The sequence below is a fragment of the Sus scrofa genome, chromosome X, assembly GCF_000003025.6.
Source record: "Sus scrofa isolate TJ Tabasco breed Duroc chromosome X, Sscrofa11.1, whole genome shotgun sequence".
Taxonomy (NCBI): Eukaryota; Metazoa; Chordata; class Mammalia; order Artiodactyla; family Suidae; genus Sus; species Sus scrofa.
Window position 1 is genome coordinate 88,011,469 of NC_010461.5, and position 23,094 is coordinate 88,034,562.

At 49.1% G+C, this 23,094-nt stretch overlaps 1 protein-coding gene across 3 annotated transcripts in view; it reads left to right on the forward strand.

The window, feature by feature from the left end:
• Nucleotides 1–23,094, forward strand: part of FRMPD3 (FERM and PDZ domain containing 3) — a 72,436-nt gene that overhangs the window by 30,834 nt on the left and 18,508 nt on the right. For all 3 annotated transcript variants that reach the window (XM_021080188.1, XM_021080190.1, XM_021080189.1), the window contains 5 exons: nt 1,102–1,221; nt 6,638–6,774; nt 7,118–7,244; nt 10,634–10,723; nt 12,353–12,532. In XM_021080188.1, the coding sequence (XP_020935847.1) occupies nt 1,102–1,221; nt 6,638–6,774; nt 7,118–7,244; nt 10,634–10,723; nt 12,353–12,532 (654 nt within the window). The remainder of the gene's footprint in view (nt 1–1,101; nt 1,222–6,637; nt 6,775–7,117; nt 7,245–10,633; nt 10,724–12,352; nt 12,533–23,094) is intronic.

The following is a 23,094-nucleotide window of genomic DNA, read 5'->3' on the forward strand; positions in this document are numbered from 1 at the left end:
AGCTGTGGTGTAGGTCGCAGACATGGCTCGGATCCCGTACTGCTGTGGCTGTGGTGTAGGCCAGTGACTGTAGCTCCAATTCGACCCCTATCCTGGGAACTTCCATACACCACAGGTGCAGCCCTAAAAAAAAAAACAACAAAAGAAAAAACAAAAAAAACCCAAAACAAAAACAAAAAAAACAACAACAAAAACTAAATCAGACACACACCAAAAACATGAAAGGATTTAGGAAAGAAGAACTCTCCAAGTTTAGCTCCCAGCCCAAATGCAGTCGAGACTTCCAGGTTCCCATCTGTAAAGGAAAAGTTATGGGTGACCTGCCTGGAGGGAGGCCTATGTGCGTCCCTACCCCTCAAAAGGCCTTTTGCATCCAATTGGTCTCCTGTTCCAAATGGGATTTTAAGCATTTTTATCGCTAAAAAATCTCAAACATCCACCAAAGCAGAAGGACTCGGATAATGAAGCCTCATTACCCATCCCAGCTTCGGCAGTTGCTGGTATATTGCCAACTTGTTTCAGCCATACCTCCGAATGAGATTTTTCAGTCTTTGATTTGGTTTCCCATCAGCAACTTCCTGTGATTGAGGCTGAGCCCTTCTGCCAGGTAAAGGCATCGGCTCCACAGCAAGAAAAGTCAGAGAAGTTCCCAGGAGCCTTTTCTTCCTACCTTGTGTCTTGGGTCTTAGATTGTTGATAAAGGCTAAGTCATGAATAAGTGATTCAAAAATTCTAGTCACTTTTGGAAGTTCCTGTGTGGGGCAGCCAGTTAAGGATCCAGTATTGCCGCAGCCATGGCCCAGGTTACAGTTGCAACTCGGGTTTGATCCCTGGCCTGGGAACTTCTGCATGTGTGGGTGCAGCCAAACAAAAACAAAATCAAAAGAAAGAAAGAAAGACAATTCGAGTCCCTTTGGGTCAGAAGGACAGACCATCACTTTCCCCAAGGGCGATTAGAATTGGCCATGCCGGAAGCCAGAGCAGGAAACAGCACCCAGCTCTGCCCCAAGCCCTGCCGTCAAGCTCCCCAGCTGGCTCCCGCCATGCCAGCCATTGATCCCCACTCTCTTTTTCCTCCCGCTTCTCATCCTCGCAACTCAGGTAGTGCAGCGGACACACTATCAAGGAATGAAATGCCTCTTCCGGATAAGCTTCTTTCCCAAAGACCCCGTGGAGCTGCTACGTCGGGATCCTGCTGCTTTCGAGTACCTGTACATCCAGGTAGAGTCTGGCTTGGGGATACACAGACAGACAGACCAATGGACAAACAAGCAGGCAGGCTGTTCTGCCCTCACAGTGAAGTCGCTATGTAAGTTTTTCCAACCTACAGGGAGCTCTGAAGGCTCTTTTCCTATTCTCCTTGTAAGCCATGGTCAAGTTGGTTGGCCTGGTGACCTGAGCCAGTTGTGGCTCAAAATCCTGTCTGTTTGTCTAGACGGATCTCATCAGTTTTCAGCAGCAAATAACCCCAGTAACTCTGGCATCATGAGATTCCCCCAGTTGACTTGGGGTAACAGGAGGTCCCAGTCTCCAATCCGTAGCACCAGGAGGAGACGATTCCCAACTCAGTTCACCCGGAAACACTTGCTGAGCACTTCCTCTGGGCCAGGCCCTGTGCTAGGTGCTGGCAATCACGCTGAGCACAGAACAGTCTCAGATCGCTAGAGCTCATAGACAGATAAGTGTGCAAATAAATACAGGACAGTGTGACAGGCACTAGGAGCCTGGCAGGGTGCAATGTCAGAATGGGCACTCAGCAAGCAATTTACCAACTCTCCAACGGGCACAGTGCAGGCTACACGGACGAAGTGATATATACATACTTTTAGCCTGGAAGGATGATGGACATTTGCTGTGGGCAGAAGTGGAGTGGAGGGGGCACTTTCTTGGCAAAGGGACTGACTTGCATCTACAAAGACTTGGTGGCCCGAAATGGCGCAGCACAATGAGAGACCTGTGAGCAATGTCTTGTGGCTGGAGGGCAGAACGTGAGATGAGGAGCAGTAAGAAATGATGTGGGAGAGACAGGAAGCAGGTGGTGAAGGGCTTGGTAGATCCACCAAGCACAAGCGTTAAAATGATATAAGCCAGGAGTTCCCACTGGAGCTCAGCAGTAATGAACCTGACGAGTATCCATAAGTATGCAGGTTCGATCCCTGGCCTTGATCAGTGGGTTAAGGATCCGGCATTGCCGTGAGCTTCGGTGTATCTGCTGCAGACGCGGCTCAGATCCTATGTTGCTGGAGCTATAGGGTAGGCCAGCAGCTGCAGCTCTGATACGACCCCTAGCCTGGGAACTTCCATATGCCGTGGGTGCGGCCCTAAAAAAAAAAAAAAAAAAAGACAAAAATAAATAAAATGATTTAAGCTAGGCAGTGGTTCTAAAGTGTGGTTCCCTACACCAGCAACATCAGCATCAACCGGGGAACTTAATGAGAGATGCAAATTACTGGGCCGGAGTTCAGTCCCACTGAACCCAACCTCTGGGAGTGGGGCCAGGCAATTTGTGTTTTAACAAACCTTCCAGGTGGCTTCTCATGCCCCCCCTGGTGATTGGGAACCACTGCTTTAGGGCAGTGGGTCTCAACCCTAGCCACACACTTAGAATTATCTGGGAAGCTTTGAAAACAATGTCCTGCTCCACCCAAGACCAAATAAATCAAAATCTGTGGGAGTAGGGTGCAAGCATTGTTATTTTTTTAAATTCCTCAGGTGATTCTAATGCACAGCCCAGGTAAAGAAATTCTGCTGTCAGGTCGGGGGCACAGAAAGGCACATAGCGTGGTCAGAGGAGCAATTTCAAAAATGTTTCCATAGTGCTAAGGAAATATATCAGCTAGGGAGCTATGGCAGTTATCCAGAGCAGAAATGCTGTGGGCCAGAACCAAGGCAGTGATGGCAGGGGTGGGGTGGGATTCAAGAGATATCTAAAAGGTTGCTCTGAGTGTCTTGAAGAGGGGGTATCATCCTACAAGCTAGAGAACCCGGGGTGGCGTGGGTTTGGGGGAAAAAGGAGTTCACTTTGGGATATGGTATGTTTTAGGTGCCCGTGGGGCAGACAGAGTGCTTGATGAGAGGGGAAGAAAAACCTCAAAACTCATCTCGGATGGTGATACCTGGAGATGTGCGATGGGACATCACGGTGGTCCTTTCTGCCCCTTCTCAAATAGCCTTGGGCTCCTTTACCAGCGCGCCAGGGGGCATTGGGTTGCGGTTCCTCTAGGAGTTGTATAAGTTTACTTCTCGTTTTGTTGGCCTTACATGTCTTCATCCAAGCTTCTGGGGATCATCTTGGTTCAGATATTTTGGAATTTGGTGACAAATCCTTGCCCACCCTCTCTCTCCCCTTTATAACAATATGAATTTCAGCCGCCTTCCTTCTTTTACGGCTAAACAGTCTTACTGAGGTCTGACATAACCAACAGCACATATTTAAAATGACAATTTGATGTGTTTAGACATATGTTTATATCCATGAAACCATCTCTATGATCAAGACATGGTACACATCCAACACCCCCCCCAAAGTCTCCTTCGGCTCCTTTGTAATTTGTACCCCCATTCCCAGGCAACCACTGGTCTGCTTTCTGTCACTATAGGTTAGTTTGCATTTTCTAGAGTTTTATATAAATGAAATCATACGGTCTGAACACTTTTTTTTTTTTTTTGTCTTTTCAAGGCCACCCCCGTGGCATATGGTGGTTCCCAGGCTAGGGGTCAAATCAGAGCTACAGCTGCCAGCCTACACCACAGCCACAGCAATGCGGGATCCGAGCTATGTCTGTGACCTACATCACAGCTCATGGAAGCGCCGGATCCTTAACCCACTGAGCGAGGCCAGGGATGGAACCCGCCACCTCATGGTTCCTAGTCGGATTCGTTTCCACTGCGCCACGATGGGAACTCCTGAACACTTATTTTGATCTGGCTTCTTTCACTCAGCGTAGTGATTTTGAGATCCACCCATGCTGCTACAAGTATCAGTAGCTCCTTATTTTTTATTAAGTACTATGCCATGGTCTAGATGCACAAAAATTGTTTATCAGTTCACCTGCTGATGGCCATTTGGGTGGTTTCCAAGTTTGGGCTACTACGAATAAAGCGTTTGTGAGCCTTCGTGTACAAGTCTTTGTATGACATGCTTTCTTTGCTCTTGGGTAAATACCTAAGAAGGGAATGGATCGATCGTATGGTAGATTTAGCTTTCTTTAATTTCTTGAGGAAGCTCCAATACTATTTTCCAAGGTGGCTGTACCATTTTATATTCACACCAGCCACGTGTTCCGGAGTCCTCATTCCTCCACATCCTCATCAGCACTTGGTGTTGGGATTATTCTTTTAGTTTCAGTCATTCCAATAGTGTGCAAGTGCTATCTCATTGTGGTTTTCCCTGATGACCAAGGATGTGGAACACCTTTCCATGTGCCACGGTGTCATCCTGCATCTTTTTTCGGCAAAGTGTGTGTTCAAATCTCTTGCCCATTTTTTTCTGTTGGGGTTGTTTGTTGACTTATTATTGAGATTTGAGAGTTATGTATGCATTCTGGATACAAACTGTTTGTTGGCTATGTTATTTGTGAGTTATTTTCTCCCACTCTCTGGCTTGTCTTTTCAGTTTCTAAACAGTATCTTTCATAGAGCAAAAGTTTGAATTTTTATGGAGTCCCGCTTGTCCCTTTGTTCTCTTATGGATTGCACTTATGGTGTTATATCTAAGAAGTCTTTGTCGAGTTCAAGGTCACAAAAATTTTGCTCTTTTTTTTTTCTCCTAGAAGTGTTATTATTTTAAGTTCTGCATTTAGGTCTGTAATCCATTTTGAGGGAAAGTTTGTATGTGATACAAGCTACTGATCAAAGTTCTTTTTTTCCCCATATGACTATCCAATTGTTCCAGCACCACTGATTGAAAAGACCATCCTTTCTCTCCTTTTGTGTCTGTGTATGTGTGGGTCATTTCTGAACTCTATTCTAATCCATTGATCTGCTAGTCTACCTTCATGTCAATATCACACTCTTTTGATTACTGAAGCTTTATAATAAGTCTTAAAATCAGGTGGTGTTCATTCTCCAACTTTGTTCTTTTTCAAAGTTGCTTTGGCCATTCTAGGTCCTTTTGCATTTCCATGTGAATTTTAGAATTAGCTGGTTAATTGCTACCAAAACCTTGCTGTGATTTTGATGGATTGGTGTGGAATCTATACTTCAGTTTGGGGAGAATTGACATCTTAGTGATATTTTTTCCAACCCATGAACACAGTCTATTTCTATATCTATTTAGGTCTTCTCTAGTTTTTCTCAGCAGTGTTTTCTATTTTTCAGTGTACAGGTGTTTGACATGTTTTGACAGAAAAATGAAATATCCTTAATTATTTCATTTTTTGGATGCTGCTGTAAATGGTTTTGATTTTTAATTTTAATTTCTGGTTGTTGCAAGCATGTCAAAATGTAATTGGTTTTGTGTATTGATGTTATATCCTGCAACCCTGCTAACTCATTAGTTCTAGTAGTTTCTTCTTCTTCTTTTTTTTTTTTTTTTTGTAGATTCCTTTGGATTTTCTACATAGGTGATCATTGATGAAGCACTCCTTTTCCACTTTCTCCTGTGTTGTAGTGATACCACTGTAGCTCTCTAGTCTCTTAGCTCATCCTGGTTCCACCTCAACACAACGGGCAGCTGGTCTAACCAAGGCTGAATCCTTCATAGCTGGGATTCTGACCTTCAGGGTTCAGGGTTCATACATTTGGCCAGTAGTTCCAGGAGACCCCTTTTAGGAAGGCTTAGGGAAGACTGACTCATCACTGCTTTTGACCTCCAGACCCCAGGGAATAGAATCTCTGTCCCATCTCTACAATCCATCTCTCACCCTGGGCCTCTGGGCCAGAGCCCTATAGAGAGCTCCCAATGCCTTTCTTCCTTTGACCCCATCTGAGATGGTAGGGGAGCCTCAGATGGTTGGGGGGCCGGGAGGGCGGTAAGTATAGGCCCCAGAGAAAAAGCAGGAGGGTCTCTTACCAGATGAAGAAAAAAAAGGAGTGGTGCCACGTCGCACTTTTGCAGCACCCCAGATGTTCTGCCCATTTGTGCCTTGCCATTGTGGGTACCGGTCACTGAGAAGAAGTCTGTCCAGGGAGGTTTCATTATGGCTCAGCGGGTTAAGAACCTGACATAGGAATTCCCATTGTGATGCAGTGGAAACGAATCCGACTAGTATCCATGAGGACGTGGGTTCGATCCCTGGCCTCGCTCAGTGGGTTAAGGATCTGGCATTGCCGCAAGATGTGGTGTAGCTTGCAGACAAGGCTCAGATCCCGTGTGGCTGTGGCTGTGGCTGTGGCTGGCAGCTGTAGCTCCAATTTGCCTCCTAGCCTGGGACCTCCATATGCTGCACCTGTGGCCCCAAGAAAAAAAAAAAAAAGAAGAGGAAGACTGTCCAATATCTGCTGAAGGAAGCAAATAGTGTCTCTGAGACCCAAGGTTCCTCTGCTACCTCTTCCCAAGGACAGATCCTTCCTCTTCCCCTTGATCTAGGATGCTTCCCGACACCCCGATTCTTTTCTGGGATGTAAGAGAGGCCCTCAGGAGGTGGGGAGGGAACATCTCCTTTAACTGATGGGTTTGGACTGCCCTCTCTCACAGAGTCGGAACGATGTCATCCGAGAACGCTTTGGAATGGACCCCAAGCCGGAGATGCTTTTGGGCCTCGCTGCCCTCCACATCTATATCACGGTCTCAGCCACTCGACCTAGTCAGAAGATCTCGCTCAAGAATGTGGAGTGAGTTGTGCCAGGGCCCTTCCAGATGGGGGCAGATAGCTGTGTAGGGAGAAGGTGCAGCGGTTGAGCTGGGCTCTGCTTTTTAGGAAGGTAGGCCTGGGATGGGAATGAGACCTGGAATTCCTCACACCTATACCATGACGCCCTGAAACTACAGCTTCTGGGGAACTGCGGCCAGTGTTCCCTGCCTGCCTCCAGCCCTCCCTCTCTCTCTCTCTCTCTCTCTCTGCTAATCTCCCTTCCTTCATCTCTGTCTCTCAGATTCCATCAGTTTCTGTCTTACCATCTTCCTTTCCCTGTCTCACTCCGTCTCTCTAATGTCTTGCTTTTCTTCTGCTTTTAGGAAGGAGTGGGGCCTGGAACCCTTTCTGCCCCCCTCCCTCCTACAGGGCATCAAAGAAAAGAACCTCCGGAAATCTCTCTCTCAGCAGCTGAAGGCCCACCAAACACATCCTTCCAGCGGCACCAAGGTATCCAGAATTGGCTTCTGGGCACCCGGCTTGGGGACTAGTAGCCCCGGGAGATCCCTGAGTGGTCTTCTGGGGGAACCTCCCCACTTTTTTTGTTGACTTGGGGACACATCCAGCTTGGCCAGATATAGGGGGCCGTTGTGAAGAGGTGTTTCCCAAGCCCAAGCCTCCCACAGGGACAGCTCAGTGGCAAGTCACTGGGAGAGCCCAGGGTTCTCAAAGCAAAGGGGCCAAGAGGCAGGAGGAGAAAATGCTTGGATCGTTTCACCCGTTTAGTCAGTGCTGGTTGAGCACCTGCCAGGTGGACTACCCCAGACCCTGGGAGACATGTTTCCCATGGAAATGACTGCTCCGTCCCTCATTAGCTTTCTAACTCGGCAGTCCTGGTCCAGGGAATTCTGGGAGAGAAAAGCCCAGCCTGATGGGATAAGGGTCTGATCTGGAGAGTGGGTGGCATGTGGAGGGCTCAGGTCACCACTGTGCTCTCCTGCACCTTCTCGGGTGCCCTCTGAGGGACCCCCGCCCCCACTCCCTGCTTCCCCAGCGCCTAGGTCCCTTCTCAGGTTTGTAAGGCTCAGTCGGCTGGCCTAGAGCCAGGTGGGTGGTGACAGGTGCTAGAATCCGCATGCAGGTGGAGACACTAGACACAGTTGCCCCCAGATATCCAGATATTCCAGATCCCCCCCACCCATTACCAACTAGCTTCTCTTTTAAGATGCAAATCCCCCCCCCCCAAGTAAAGCCATTCCTACCTAGCTGTGCATATTTAATCAGAGGGTTTTCTTGCCAGTGGAGAGCTTCAGTGCTCCCAACCGGCATCTCAGCAAATATTTTTTCCAGCCCACCCCCCAGCACCCCCACTCCACCCCAGAAGCTGGGCTGGAGATACAAAGATGAAGAAGGCCAGGTCTCTGCCCTTGAGTCAGGCACAGGCTGGTGGGGAAGCGAGAGGCAGTCCCAACATTGTGCCGCCTGGTGCAGGTGCCCTGGAAGCACAGAGGAGGAACAGCCTGTACCAGCCCGAAGGAGATGGAAAAGGCCAGGAATTGGTGCAATGGATGCCAGAGTTGGGTCTTTTTTTTTTTTAATGTCTTTTCAGGGCCGCACCCGTGGCATATGGAGATTCCCAGGCGAGGGGTCCAATCAGAGCTGTTGCTGCTGGCCACGGCCACAGCCATGGCAATGCAGGATCCAAGCTGCGTCTGCCACCTACACCACAGCTCACAGCAACGCCAAACCCTTGACCCATGAGTGAGGCCAGGGATTGAACCTGCATCCTCATGGATACTAGTCAGATCCGTTTCCTTTGAGCCGCAACGGGAACTCCAACCAGCGTTGGGTCTCATAGGACAGATAGGAGATTGTCTCAATGCAATAAAGGGAGGAAGACTTTTCCAGGCAGGGGCATCCAAGTGGTTCAGCATATGCCAGGGCAAAGGGTTCAAGGAACCTGCCTGGGTAGGATGGGGGCAGAAGAGGAGGCAGAGGAGTTGGCAGGAAGCTGTTCCTGGAGGGCCCGGTGTGCCGTGGAAAGGCGATTCTGCTTCATCCCATAGGCAGCACGGAGCCATTGAAGGATTCAAGCAGTCAGCTGACACGATTGTGTTTTAGGCTGCTCCTTCTAACAGCAGGGTGGCAGGGTGGCCAGCAAGGAGTGTTCGTAGTAAAGGTGACTTGGCTGTCACCCTGAAGCAAGTGGGGGATATGGAGGCAGGAACCATGGGGCTAGAGAAGAGGGATGGGTAGGGTGGAGAGGGAATCAAGATGACTTGGTGTGGGAGTTCCCGTTGTGGCTCAGCAGGTTACGAACCCAACTAGTATCCATGAGGATGCGGGTTTGATTCCTGGCCTTGCTCGGTGGGTTAAGGACCCAGCATTGCCACAAGCTGTGGTGTAGGTTGCAGATGTGGCTCGGATCTGGCGTTGTTATGGCTGTGGTGCAGCTCCGATTCAACCCCTAGCCTGGGAACTTCCAGCCCTAAAAAAGCAAAAAAGATGACTTGGTGACCAGCGGCCCTCAGATGAGAAGCTGAGGGAGGGGTCCAGTGTGACTCGCAGGTTTCTGGCTCAAGAGCCCAGGGGATGCCTATAGCACCGATGGAGACATTTCCCTGAAAGAATGCCAGAGGAAGGGCAGGCCTGGGTCTTAGGGGTGCTCAGGATTAGAGGTATTGAATGGGACCCCCCAGTCTGTTGGGAATGGCCAGTATAGTGACCATCAGGAATCTCAGGAGAGAAGGTATAGATGTCGTGGGGTGTCCAGGTTGGGGAAAGTCATTGAAATTAACCCAAGAACAAAATGAATAAGCTGGATTCTTCAGGAATGAGGATCGGGAGGTAGGAGAAGGGTTTAGAAAGGGGAGTTCCCGTCGTGGCACAGCGGAAACCAATCCAACTAGGAAGCATGAGGTTGCGGGTTCGATCCCTGGCCTCGCTCAGTGGGTTAAGGATCTGGCGTTGCCATGAGCTGTGGTGTAGGTCGCAGACATGGCTTGGATCTGGCGTGGCTGTGGCTGTGGTGTCGGCCCGCAGCTGTAGCTCTGATTCAACTCCTAGCCTGGGAACCTCCATATGCTGCGGGAGTGGCCCAAGAAATGGCAAAAAGACAAAAAAAAAAAAAAAAAAAAAAAAAAAAAAAAAAGGGAGATGAGGGAGTTCCTGTTGTGGCTCAGAGAGTTAAGAACCCGACTAGGAGTTCCCGTCATGGCGCAGTGGTTAACGAATCTGACTAGGAGCCATGAGGTTGCAGGTTCGATCCCTGGCCTTGCTCAGTGGGTTAAGGATCTGGCATTGCTGTGAGGTGTGGTGTAGGTCACAGATGTGGTTCAGATCCCACGTTGTTGTGGCTCTGGCGTAGGCCGGTGGCTACGGCTCTGATTTGACCCCTAGCCTGGGAACCTCCATATGCCGCGGGAGCAGCCCAAGAAATGGCAAAAAGACAAAAAAAAAAAAAAAAAGAACCCGACTAGGACCCATGAGGATGTGGGTTCGATCCTTGGCTTTGCTCAGTGGGTTAAGGATCTGGCGTTGCATGGAGCTGTGGTGTAGGTCGCAAATGCGGCTCCGATCTGGCGTAGCTGTGGCTGTGGTGTCGGCCCGAAGCTGTAGCTCTGATTCAACTCCTAGCCTGGGAACCTCCACATGCCGTGGGTGTGGCCTGAAAAAGTAAAAAAGGGGTGGGGGATGGGATGCTAGAGTCTGGCTAGAGCTGTCCAAACTGGAACCTTCCTGCAGTTTTCCCCAGGGGGCGCTCGCACTCCCACGGTAGGCTTGCTAACTCGTTGGACTGGTGCCTGCGCTAAGCTGTTGACCCTCCTTCCTGTGAATGCAGGTTTGTCTTTCGTGTGCACCTCATGTCTCTCATATTTCTGGGTGGGTTGTTTCCACAGGGCTCTGCAATTCAGGCCAAACTCCAGTATCTTCGAATTCTGAATGAACTTCCGACGTTCACGGGCGTTTTGTTCAACACTGTGGGCCTGGTCAGTGAGGGCAGGGAGGGGAAGGGAGCCCTTGGGGGGATGCTTCTCCTTAGTTGGGGGGACTCCATTAGATCTCTGGGGTGGCATTTTCTGTCAGCAAATAGTTCCTCTTCCTCCTTCTTCTCCCTCTCCCTTCCTGTGGTGCTCTGGTAGAATGGTTAATGTAAGAAGCAATATTTGTTTTCACTGTCCCTCCAGGGCTCTTTGGTGCCTCCTTTCCTCAATTTCAGGGGTCAGCAAACTTCTTCCATAAAATGCCAGAGAAGTGAATAGTTTAGGCTTGGCAGGCAGGCCCTGAAGGTCCCTGTCGCAACTACTCAGCTCTGCCACTGCAGGCGCGGACAATGCCTAAACAAATGAGGCTGGCCGTATTCCAACAGCTCTTTATTTCAGGACCCTGAAATTTGAATTTCATGTGATTGTCACGTACCATAAAACATGGTTCTTCTGAATTTTTTCCAACCATTGAAAAATGGACCAAACCATTCTTCGTTCGTGGGCAGAGGCCTGGATTTGGCCCGGGGGCCAGAGTTTGCCAATCGTTTCATTGCTCTTACTCATTCATACTCCCTCAGTCCCCACCCCAGACTTCCCCTCTGCCTGCCTGGAGCCTTCACTAGATCCCCATTCATCTCAGGTGGGGCATAGTGGTCCCTCCAACCAAGACTGTGACCCAGGCTAGTTTACCTCCGTGAGCCGCAGGGAAAGGAAATTCAAAGTACCTTGCTGACTGCATCCAGGTGCTTGTCATGCACTGGGGAACACGCTGTCATGCTCGTGGGCGCGTTGATGGAAAGCCGCGTATCGAGGTGTCCAGAGCAGATGGAAGGGGTTCCTCGGGGTGATGCTAATGCCACAGAAGGGGCCGGCAGAGGGCTCAGGCTTGATGGCACCAAGGAGCCTGTTGGGACCCCTTAAGGGCATCCAGCCCATCAGGCACAGAGGTGGCCCTTTCCATACTGGGATTTTAGAATCACTGAAAGCCCGCTGCTGAAAGTTTTGTCAATCATTCCGCTGGGGTAAGACTGCTGGGGTGCCTGTGAAAGGGCAAATATCTTCCTGAAGAGGGAACCCCCCCCCGGCCCCCGCCAGCCATGAGGCCAATATTTAACACCTTAGGCAGGGTTACATTTTCACTTTAGCTTTGAGCGCCAGGTGAGAAGTGCAAATTTGAGTGGCTGCTAGTGTGGGGGGGGTGAAGACCAAACACAGGATGCCACCTGTTCAGACAGAGCCCCCAGTCAGGGGCCTTGAGTGGCTCCTGGCAACAAATGGGAAATCCCAGGAGCTCGGTAGGATGAGGGCGCCCTGAAAGCACCTAAACACACCTCACTTAGTTGACGATTTTGCTAGAACCAGCCCTCCTGCTGCCCGCTTCACGCTCCCTGCTACTGAGGCTTCTGTGTCCATTTAGACTGATGAGTCGAGGCCCTGTCTTGGGAGCAGGGATGTTCCCAGACCATTTTCCCCTCGAGGTTGTCCTCCTGCCCTGTCACTGAACTCCAGATGTTTCGAGACCTCCCAGCAGAACGGGTCCAATGCCTGTTTTCTATCTCCTCCTCCTGCCTCCTCGCCTCGCTTCCTCTGCCCATCCTTCTGGGAATGCTGCCCGCCACACGGGGTCACCAGGATGAGAAGCAGTCGGCCACCACCCTCCTGGTGGGACCCCGTCACGGCATCAGCCATGTTATTGACCTCAAAACCAACCTCACCACTGTGCTGTCCGAGTTCAGCAAGATCAGCAAGATCCAGCTGTTCCGGGAGAACCAGGGCGTGGCCCGGGTGGAGACCAGCATCATGGATGCCAAGGTAAGCCTGCCATCGAGGGGCTGCTTCTTCCCAGGAACAGGCCTGGGGAGCAAAAACAGAAGGTAACTTGAGAAAGAGAATTTGAGCCTGTTGGGTAGGATTCAGTGATTCTGAAGTGGTTCAGACACTGGGCCTTTGGGGGCTCATCTTTCCATTCTCAACCTTCTGGGACCCGTCTTGACCCCAGATTAAGGTCAGCCCATGCTAGGGAAGGCTGGGAAGTGTCCGATCAACCCGTGAGAGATCTTCAGCCGAGGACAGGGGGGCTTGAGGAACTTGGAGCTACCCCCAGGCCATCGCTTCCCAATCATTCTCGTGTCATAGCATGCTTCCCAATCATTCTCGTGTCATAGAAGATCACATTAGGAGTTCCCATCATGGCTCAGTGGAAATGAATCTGACTAGCATCCCTGAGGATACAGGTTCAATACCTGGCCTCGCTCACTGGGCTAAGGATCTGGCATTGCCGTGAGCTGTGGCGCGGGTCACAGACGCAGCTTGTATCTGACGTTGATGTGGCTGTATTGTAAGCCAGTGGCTACAGTTCCAATTGGATCCCGAGCCTGGGAACCTCCATATGCCATGGGTGCGGCCCTAAAAAGACCAAAAGAAAAAAAAAATCGCATTAGTGGAGGAGTTTCAGCTGTGGCCCAGCTGTGGCTTAGGTCACAACTGCATCTCAGATCTGCTCCCTGACCTGGGAACTCCATATGCCGCAGGGCGGCCAAAAATCAAAAAGCAAAACAAAACCAAAAACCGAAAAAAAAAAAAAAGAAAATCAAATTCATGGAGTTCCCTGGTGGCCTAGCGATTAAGGGCTTAATTGTCACTTCTGTGGCTCGGGTTCAATCCCTGTCCTGGGAACCTCCCCATGCCATGGGTGTGGCCAAAAAAAAAAAAAAGAAGAAGAATAAAATCACATTCACCTGGGACACTGGTAAGTGGGCCAGCCCCAGAGACTGTGGCCACCCCAGGGCCCACCTGGCTGCCCCAGAGGCTAAAGTGACATGGGCGCCTCAGTTGGGGAGGCCTGCCACAGGCACACACAGATTTGGATTCATGGAGGAGGGGGTGTCTGAGTATGTGGACAACAACAAGGGGCCCTGGGGCAACCGAACAAGAAGGGCCTTGCCCCCAGTTCACCTTCCGGTGTCTAGAATCTTAGAACCTTTGCTCATAGATCAGCTCCTTCAGACTGGTAAGCAGCTGTCGCCTGGGCAGAATCTGGCAGCAGTGGTCATCCGCCCCCTCCACGGCTCTCCTGTTTGAACACCCAGTGACCAGTGTGGGCAGGGGGCAGGCCTGCCTGCCAACTGGCGGAAGCTGTGAGAGGAGGTGCAAGTTTCCTTTCTTAAAGGATTTCCCAGGGGGAGATATTGTTAGCAGATTAAGAGGTGGAATGTTTGCTGTTTCTAAAAGAGCAAATTATTTATTTTTGTCTTTGTGAAACCCAGAAAACTTGAATATGTTCATCTTGCCACCCTGGATTCACAGGCTTGCCATTGGTTCAGCAACCTGCCTGGAGCTGAAATTTAATTGGCTCGTGGCCACTGCCTCAACCAATGATCGCTGCCTTCCTCAGATGTTGCTGGGTAAAAAGCCAAGCAGACAAGTAGGGAATGGGGGAGAGGAAAGACAAGACATGCAGGGGAGACATAAAAAGGGTTGAAATGGAGAAGCAGCTTCTCAACTGAGTCCTATGTTCTACAAGTAATTCTCAACCTTAGATACAGAATAGAATTTCCTTGAGAGCTTTTTTTTTTTGTCTTTTTGTCTTTTTGTCTTTTTGCCTTTTCTAGGGCCAAATTCTCGGCATATGGAGGTTCCCAGGCTAGGGGTCTAATCGGAGCTATAGCCACCGGCCTACACCACAGCCACAGCAACAACACAGGATCCCAGCCATGTCTGTGACCTACACCACAGTTCACGGCCATGCCAGATCCTTAACTCACTGATCGAGGCTAGGGATTGAACCCACAACCTCATGGTTCCTAGTCAGATTCATTAACCACTGAGCCACGACAGGAACTCCAAGAGCTTTTAAAAAATACAGATGACTGGACCCCACGCCCAGAGATTATGATTTAATTGGTCAGGGCGCAGGCTGAGCATCAGGATTTATTTCTTTTTCAGTTCTGAAGTTGATTCTGTAGGACAGCCAGGTTTGAGAACCACCTGACCTCTAGGTCCAAAGTTCTGGGAGGAACCAGTCCGAGCAGGGTCGGTGGGTGTTGCCTGAGTGAAGAACATTTTTCTCATTTCTAGGAGTGATCTGGCCACAGTTCTGGGCATGAATGCTGCCCGGGAGGGGACACACTCCTACTGGGGAGACTAGACTGACAAAGAAAGGCTATGACCTACCTTAGTAAAACCACATCAGAACATGTATGGAGTTCTGGAATCAGACAGACCTGGTTCAAATCCCAGCTCTCGGGAGTTTCCGATGTGGCTCAGCAGTAATGAACCTGGCTAGTATCCATGAGGATGCGGGTTCAATCCCTGGCCTTGCTCAGTGGATCAAGGATCTGGCATTGCTGTGAGCTGTGGTGTAGGTTGCAGATGCAGCTCAGATCCTAAGGTGCTGTGGCTGTGCCATAGGCTGGCAGCTACAGCTCTGATTCGACCCCTAGCCTGGGAACATCCATATGTCTTTTTTAGCAGCCCTAAAAAAGACAAAAAAAAAAAATCCAGCTCTCCCATTTCCTGGTTGTGTGGCCTTGAAAAAGTGTCTTAACCTCTCTGAACACTGAGTTCCTCAACTGCAAAATGAAGTGCCTATCTCCAAAAGTTGTCATTCAGGATTCAATGAGAAAATGTGGGTAAAATGTCTTAGGACACTGCCTGACACAGAGTATGTACTCAGCAAACATGATCTGTTATTTTTGCCAAAGCAAAACAATGAAGAAAGGTTCACGAGACATGAATTTTGTAGATAAATGTGGTACGGAACCCGGAACAAAATAAAAGGAAGGGGTTAACCAGACAGAACTAGCTTCCCACAAGAGAGTGTTTTAAGCTGGATCTTGAAGTGATGGGCATGGATTAGCAGTGAGAAGTGGGATGTGTTCACAGGCAGAGAGCAAGCACACGAATAAGCAACCGATGTGTGCAGGTCGATAAGCATAGTTGCTTGGCTGGAGAGGAGAATAATGAGAAAAATAGATTGGAGAGAGATTGGAAGTGGGCAGAACAAGCTGGGGAAAAGCTCCGAAGGCCAGTCCCAGGACTTGAGATTCAGCGTGATTGAATAGTGGGAATCCACTGTAGGCCCTTGAGCAAAGGGGTGACAGAATGAAAGCTGACTGGGACCAGTGTGCTAGATGGATGGGTGAAAGGCTAGTGTGAAGCCAGGGATTTATCCCTTTCTCAGGTAAAGTGGCAGAGGCAGGATCAATCATATAGTGGTAGAAGGAAAAGAGGAAGGTTGAGGGAGAAAAAAAGATTCAGATTTCCACTAGACAATCATTTAGTATGAACTTACTGTTGCTAGGAAGAATGCTAAACCCAAAGCGAAATATAAAAGGTGAAAAGAAAAAAAAAAAAAAAACTTGGCTTCTGGCTCTCAAGAAGCTTACCATCTTGTATGAGAAAAAGAAGTGCACCATTATACACATACCGAAGGAGATACCATAGAGGAGGTACCAAGAGTGTGTCAGACTACAAAGGAGGGCAAAATTAAATCTGGTTGCAGGGGGGAGTTCCCATCATGGCTTAGTGAAAATGAATCTGACTAGCATTCATGAGGACGCAGGTTCGATCCCTGGCCTTGCTCAGTGGGTTAAGGATCCAGCGTTGCTGTGAACTGTGGAGTAGGTCGCAGCCACGGCTCAGATCTGGTGTTGCTGTGGCTGTGGTGTAGGCCGGCAGCAACAACTCTGATTCGACCCCTAGCCTGGGAACCTCCATATGCCTCCAGTGTGGCCCTAAAAAGACGAAAAAAAAAAAATCTGATTGGGGGATTGAGGAAGCTTCCTGGAGGCACTTTCTATAAGCAGTATCTATGTTTACTGAGTGCTGTCTCTCTCCATATATATGCACAATGGGAAGAATTTAGGAGGATGGGATTTGGGAAGCTCCATACAGGAGAATGGCTTCCTTGGGCTCAGTAGGCATCTTTCCTTAGGGCCAGTGCTGGAGCCAGCTGACCCAGGTGAGTATGAGCTAGTTGACATATGTATCTCTCCAAGGTCTGCATTCAGCAACGTCACATTGATATCTTGAAACTGGGCCCGGTGGGAGTGTGTATACCAGGGAAATTGGCAAACATTACAAATCAGGACTTCAGAGAGCTGGTTGATAAACGTTTACTCGAACACCACTGCATGGAGTACCCTAAAGAAACACTGTTTGAATTTCCTTAACAAGGAACATGAAGTTAAAGAAACCAGACTTGGCCATTTTCCCCTAGGTACACCATTCTGGTCTGGGAATATTCTGGAAGAGCCTGATGAAACAGATTATTCACTTAAGGCAGTTGTTCTCAGCTCTGACTGCACATTAAAATCATGTGGAGATTTAAAAACCACTGATGGAGTTCCTGTAGTGGCTCAGCAGAAATGAGACTTACTAGTATCCTTGAGGATGCAGGTTCAATCCCTGGCCTCACTCAGTGCGTTAAGGATCCGGCATTGCCATGAGCTGTGGTATTGGTTGCAGACACGGCTCGGATCTGGCATTGCTGTGGCTATGGCGTAGGCCAGCAGCTGTAGCTCCAATTCGAACCCTAGCCTGGGAACGTCTATATGCTGCACCTGCGACCCTAAAAAGCAAAAAAAAAAAAAAAAAAAAAAAAAAAAGCAGAAAGAAAGAGAGAGAGAGAAAGAAAAGAAAGAAAGAAAAAGAAAACAAAACAGGAGTTCCCATCGTGGCTCAGTGGAAACGAATCTGACTAGTATCCATGAGGACTCAGGCTTGATCCCTGGCTTCACTCAGTGGGTTAAGGATCCGGTGTTCCCCTGAGCTGTGGTGTAGGTCGCAGACGCGGCTCAGATCCCCACATTGCTGTGGCTGTGGCGTAGGCCCGCAGCTACAGCTCTGATTTGACCCCTAGCCTGGGAACCTCCATATGCTGCAGGTTTGGCCCTAAAAAAAAAAAAAAAAAAAAAAAAAAAAAGGACAATAAATAAATAACAAAAATACATTAAAAAAAAAAACCCACTGATGTCCAGGCTTTTCTCAAACTGTTTAAACTGGAAGGTCTGGGGGCCAGGTGTATGGAGGTTTTTAAAGCTTCCCTGTGGTTCTAATGTGGATCTGACCTGAGAACCACTGCCTTAAAGTGATATTCTGCCTGGCCCCCACTTGGGTGGCTCTGCTCAGCCTTTTGCCAGTGCTGTGGAGGCAAGAACTCAAAGCTACCGGTCCCCTGGGATTCAAGGACCATCATCTTGTACCCTTAGCCCTTCAGACCCCTGGATTCCCACCCCCCCCTACCCGTTTTCAGGGATCTGGCATGAGCTGAGGCTACCCCAGGGCCAATCTCCTCCCTGATTGGCATCCCAAAGTGCCGGATGCCTTTAAGTTCCCAGAGCACCCTGGGAAGGAGCTGGGGCTGGAACCTGTCCAAACAATCTCTGCTGTACCTTCTCATGGCTGGCCATGCCTCCAACCCCCTTATCCTTTTCTGCTTTTCCATTTGAAGACAGCCTGAGCATATTATTTACAGTTTTCACTCAGCTTCCTTGCTCTTAGTGGGGTGAACGTGAGGTAGTATGCAAATATTATTCTGCAAGAGACCGCAGTCTGGGGCTGAGACTGCGCTGGGCCATTACCATACCCCATCACCACAGAAGCACATACAGGGGTGGGGGTGGGGGAAGAAGCCATCAAAGAAAAGTCCCAAGGGATTTCTGGTGGCCCAGTGTGTCTCCTATTCTCACATTTGAGCCTTATTGCTCTGGTGCTTTCTGTAGGGACAAGCATTACATTAGACGTCATGATCATTAAAATCCTATTTAAAATAAAATGTTGTTTTTGAAGGTTTCCGAGCAAACCTATCCAGTCGCTTTGCTTGCCTGCCTTTGATTTGATTTGTACCCCTGCTGGCAAAAATTGCCTCTGTGTTCCTTTTGCAAGCTGCATTCGGCCCGTGCTGGGGAAGCAGAGGAGAGGCTGCTGATTATGCTGTGCTTCGCTTGGCCCTCTCTGGGCACAAGATTTTTGCCTTCATGCTGTTTTATTACCGACATTGGGTTATATTTGGAGTCAGAGATAAGAGGGGAAATTGAAGTCAGACAGTAAAGTCAATCAGCCAGTTACGCACTCAGCCTCTGATCTGTCCATCGGCCAGCGGACCAGCCAGCCAGGCAGCTAACCAGTCAGGATGTCAGGCTGTTAGGCATTCTGCCTGCCCTTGCAGCCAACTCATCCACCAGGACATCAGTGAGCCAGAGTGCTCTGCAGCCAGCTAGTCTGTCAGTCTGTCCATCAGCCAGTCAGCCAGTCAGCCTGTGCTTTGGTCCAGTGGTCTCTCATTCTGTTTGTCAAGCCAAGGCCATTGCCTCAAAGAAGCTCCCTCCAGCTTCTTTAACTCTGATCAAAGTAGCCACCCATTCACACCCACCCACCCACAGTCGAAGACATTCTGTGTTCTGATCAAGCTCTCTACTTTTGCTTCATAGCACTCATCACACCTTGCAGTTCTATCCCTTCGCGTGATTATTTCGTTGACATTTTATCTCCTGTGAGATGATATGTTCCGTGAGGGCAGGACCCGTGTTGGTCCCATTCTGGGATGCATCTCTTGGCGGGTCGTGCTGTCCGTGAGCCAGCTTGCTGGGTGGACAGACCGGGGCACAGGGGCATTTCAGTCAGAGGGAAGAGCATAGGTTAAGGTAGGAAGGGACCTCTCTAGCACCCTGTAAATGATGCGTTGTTGCTGGAGCACGTGGTGGGGGGCAGTGATGGGAAGAGAGCATGGGCAGCCTTAGTGGGAGATATGCTTGGAGCACTAGGTTGGTCCACAAGAGGTTTTGCATGACATCGGAAGGCAGTAAGTAGGTTTTAGGTGATGCGCTATTACAGGTCTTCAGGGAGAGTCGTGTTCTAGACCAAAGTGGGTAGAGATGAGAAGCAAGCAGGCCAATCGGGAGACTATCGAAGGCCCCCACCTTTTCCATGTCATGAAAAATAGCACAATTTGTATGGGCCACTGGAATCCACAGATGAGGCAGCTTGTGGCCAGAGGTAATAGGACCCAGAGGCGGAGGGGCTCGGGATCTTGGCACACTTGTGACCCATTCACATAGACCTTGAGAAGTTTGGGTCTTGGAGGAAGATGATGAGGGTCTGAAATAAAGCAGTGGCAGGGAGTTCCCATCGAGGCTCAGCAGTGGCAAAATAGACTAGTATCCATGAGGATACAGGTTCGGTCCCTGGCCTCGCTCAGTGGGTTAAGGATATGGCGTGGCCGTGACCTGTGGGATAGGTCGCAGATGCGGCTCGGATCTGTTGTGGCTGTGGCGTAGGCCGGCAGCTGCAGCTCCGATTGGACCCCTAGCCTGGGATCCTCCATATGCCACAGGTGCAGCCCTAAAAAGATTTTAAAAAAGTAAAATAAAATATTATGTCCTGAGTTCCTGTAATACTTCCAGTGAATCCATGGTATAGAATACATAAATAAGTAAATACACAAGGAAAGCAAGCAAGCAAGCAGAGACAGCCAGTCTTGGCCCCTTGCAGCAGTGGTGCAATCAGCTCTCCACACGCAAAGCTCTGTGCATCCTTCTGCCATTGGTGGCCAAGGGTGAGGCAGAAAGGAGGGATATCTTATTCTCTCCCCTCCCACATTCCATTCCCTTCCATCTCTACTTTGTCGCGCACAGGTTGACCGTTCTGTTGTGATTGAGAAGGAGTCATTAACTGGAGATACAAACATCTCCTCTGCCCCTTTCAAATAATGATCCAAAGTAGCACCTCATCCCTGGTCCCTTTGTCACTAGAGAAAGGAGCCGTTGCTCTTCTTTTTCCTGATGGTATTGAGTGAGCTCCATAGGAGCATCACTAACTCATTGCCTCTGGGGCGAAATCCAAATGTCTTACTGTGGTGAGCAGTGTAATTGGATGAACAGTAACCATTAAATAACTCAAGACAGGATTCGATCCAGCGCAAGATGGTTTGATATAGACCCAGCACTGTACAAGCTCTGAAAGAGGAAAAGAGTTCAAGAAGGAAATAGACTAAAGATGGTGACTTGGAATTCGCAGCTCAAAAATGAAAGTTGTGGCACAGTGGAAACAAATCCAGCTGGTATCCATGAGGATGCAGGTTTGATCCCTGGCCTTGCTCAGTGGGTCGGGGACCCGGCGTCGCCGTGAGCTGTGGTGTAGGTCGCAGACGTGGCTCGGATCCCACATTGCTGTGGCTGTGGTGTTGGCCGGCAGCTATAGCTTGGATGTGACCCCTAGCTTGGGAACTTCTACATGCTGCACCTGTGGCCCTAAAAAGCAAAAAAAAAAAAAAATTAAGTAGAAGTTGATGCCTTCTGGAGAAGAACTGAGGACTGAGCCTGGGGCATCAGGTGGGGAGGTTGTGCAAGACACCCAAAGAGGGAGCTGGGGGTGGTCAGAGATAGAACTAGAGCACTGAGTCACTGCACAGAAACAGAAAACAAGAGAAGAATTTCCAAAGTACAATGAGATCACAGCTGACAAATGAAACAAGCTGAGAGGTGTGATAATGAATACAAATCTTTGTATTTAGCTGGAAAGAAGCTTTACTTTCAGATCAGGACAAACTATGACCCACAAACCAAACTTGACCTACCAATGCTTGCTTCTAGAAACAGTTTTCTTAGAATACCATCAGTAGGAGTTCCCCAGTGGCTCAGTGGGTTAAGGATCAAACGTTGTCACTGCTATGACTCTGGTTATGGCTGGGGTGTGGGTTCCACCCCTAGCCTGGGAACTTCCTCACACAGGGGGTCCACCAAAAAAATTTAAAAAGAACACTATCATATAACACCCTTTTCTCTCTCTCTCTCTCTCTTTTTTTTTTTTTTTTTTTTTGGTTTTTAGGGCCACATCTGCAGCATATGGAGGTTCCCAGGCCAGGGGTCTAATCAGAGCTACACCTGCTGGCCTACACCATGGCCACAGCAACACGGGATCCGAGCCACATCTGTGGCCTACACCACAGCTCACAGAAATGCCAGATCTGAGCCATGTCTGAAACCTACACCACACCTCACGGCAATACTGGATCCTTAACCCACTGAGCAAGGCCAGGGACCGAACTTGAAACCTCATGGTTTCTAGTCGGATTTGTTTCCGTTGCACCATGACAGGAACTCCTATCACACCCATTTCTTTAGCTTACAGATTATCTATGGCAGTTTTCACACAACAGCAGAGTTGTTGCAACACAACCTATATGGCCCACAAGGCCTAAAATATTGCCGATGTAGTCCTTTAGAGAAAAAGTTTGCTGCACCTGCAGCATATGGAAGTTTGCAGGCTAGGGGTCGAATCGGAGCTGTAGCCGCCAGCTTACACCACAGCCACAGCAACTCAGGATCCGAGCCGTGTCTGAGACCTACACCATAGCTCATGGCAGTGATGGATCCTTAACCCACTAAGCGAGGCCAGGGATCGAACCTGCAACCTCATGGTTCCTAGTTGGATTCGTTTCCTCTGCACCATGACGGGAACTCTGACTCATTTCCTCTTAATTCTTTCAGCTCTTAATGCCTTGTTTGGGAACCCTCAAAAGATAAGATGACCATGGTTCCATGGCTCCCTCTTCAGCCATCTTCAGCAGTCTTTATTTGGAGGTCACTGTCCTATGGCAGGGGAAATACTCCTGTGGCTGACTTCAGTCTGACCCAAATTTATTTTCAAGCCACACTTTTTGGTTTGCTTGTTTGTTTTTTGGATGTGCGCATGGCATGTGGAAGTTTCCAGGCCAGGGATGGAACCCGTGCCACAGCTGTAACTAGAACCACAGCAGTGACAACACTGGATCCTTATCCCACTGTACTACAAGGAAACTCCTCGAGCCACATTTTTAAAATTACAACAGAGATATTGGCAAGGTTTCTTGAAAAGGTGCTCCTTTTTCTGGCATATCATTTTTTGAGCACATCTTTGCCAGGTCGCTGAAGCAATCAACTAGCTAACCCCCAGATGATTTGACTGATTTAGGGTCAGGATCAGAAGTCCAACAGAGTATGCTAGTAATTCCCAAAGTGAACTAAACAAATTAAAACAGGAGTTCCCGTCTTGGTGCAGCAGAAATGAATCCTACGAGGAACCATGAGCTGGTGGGTTGGATCCCTGGCCTCGATCAGTGGGTTAAGGAACCGGCGTTGCCGTGAGTTGTGGTGTAGGTCGCAGACACAGCTCGGATCCTGCGTTGCTGTGGCTCTGGCGTAGGCTGGAGGCTACAGCTCTGATTAGACCCCTAGCCTGGGAAACTCCATATGCCGTGGGTGTGGCCCTAAAAAAAATTTTTTAAAAAAAGAAGAAATGAGTGAAGTTCCCTTCGTGGCGCGGGTGCAGCCCTAAATAGACAAAAATAAATAAATAAAACAAAACAAGCCTACTACCACAAGATGATCTATGAA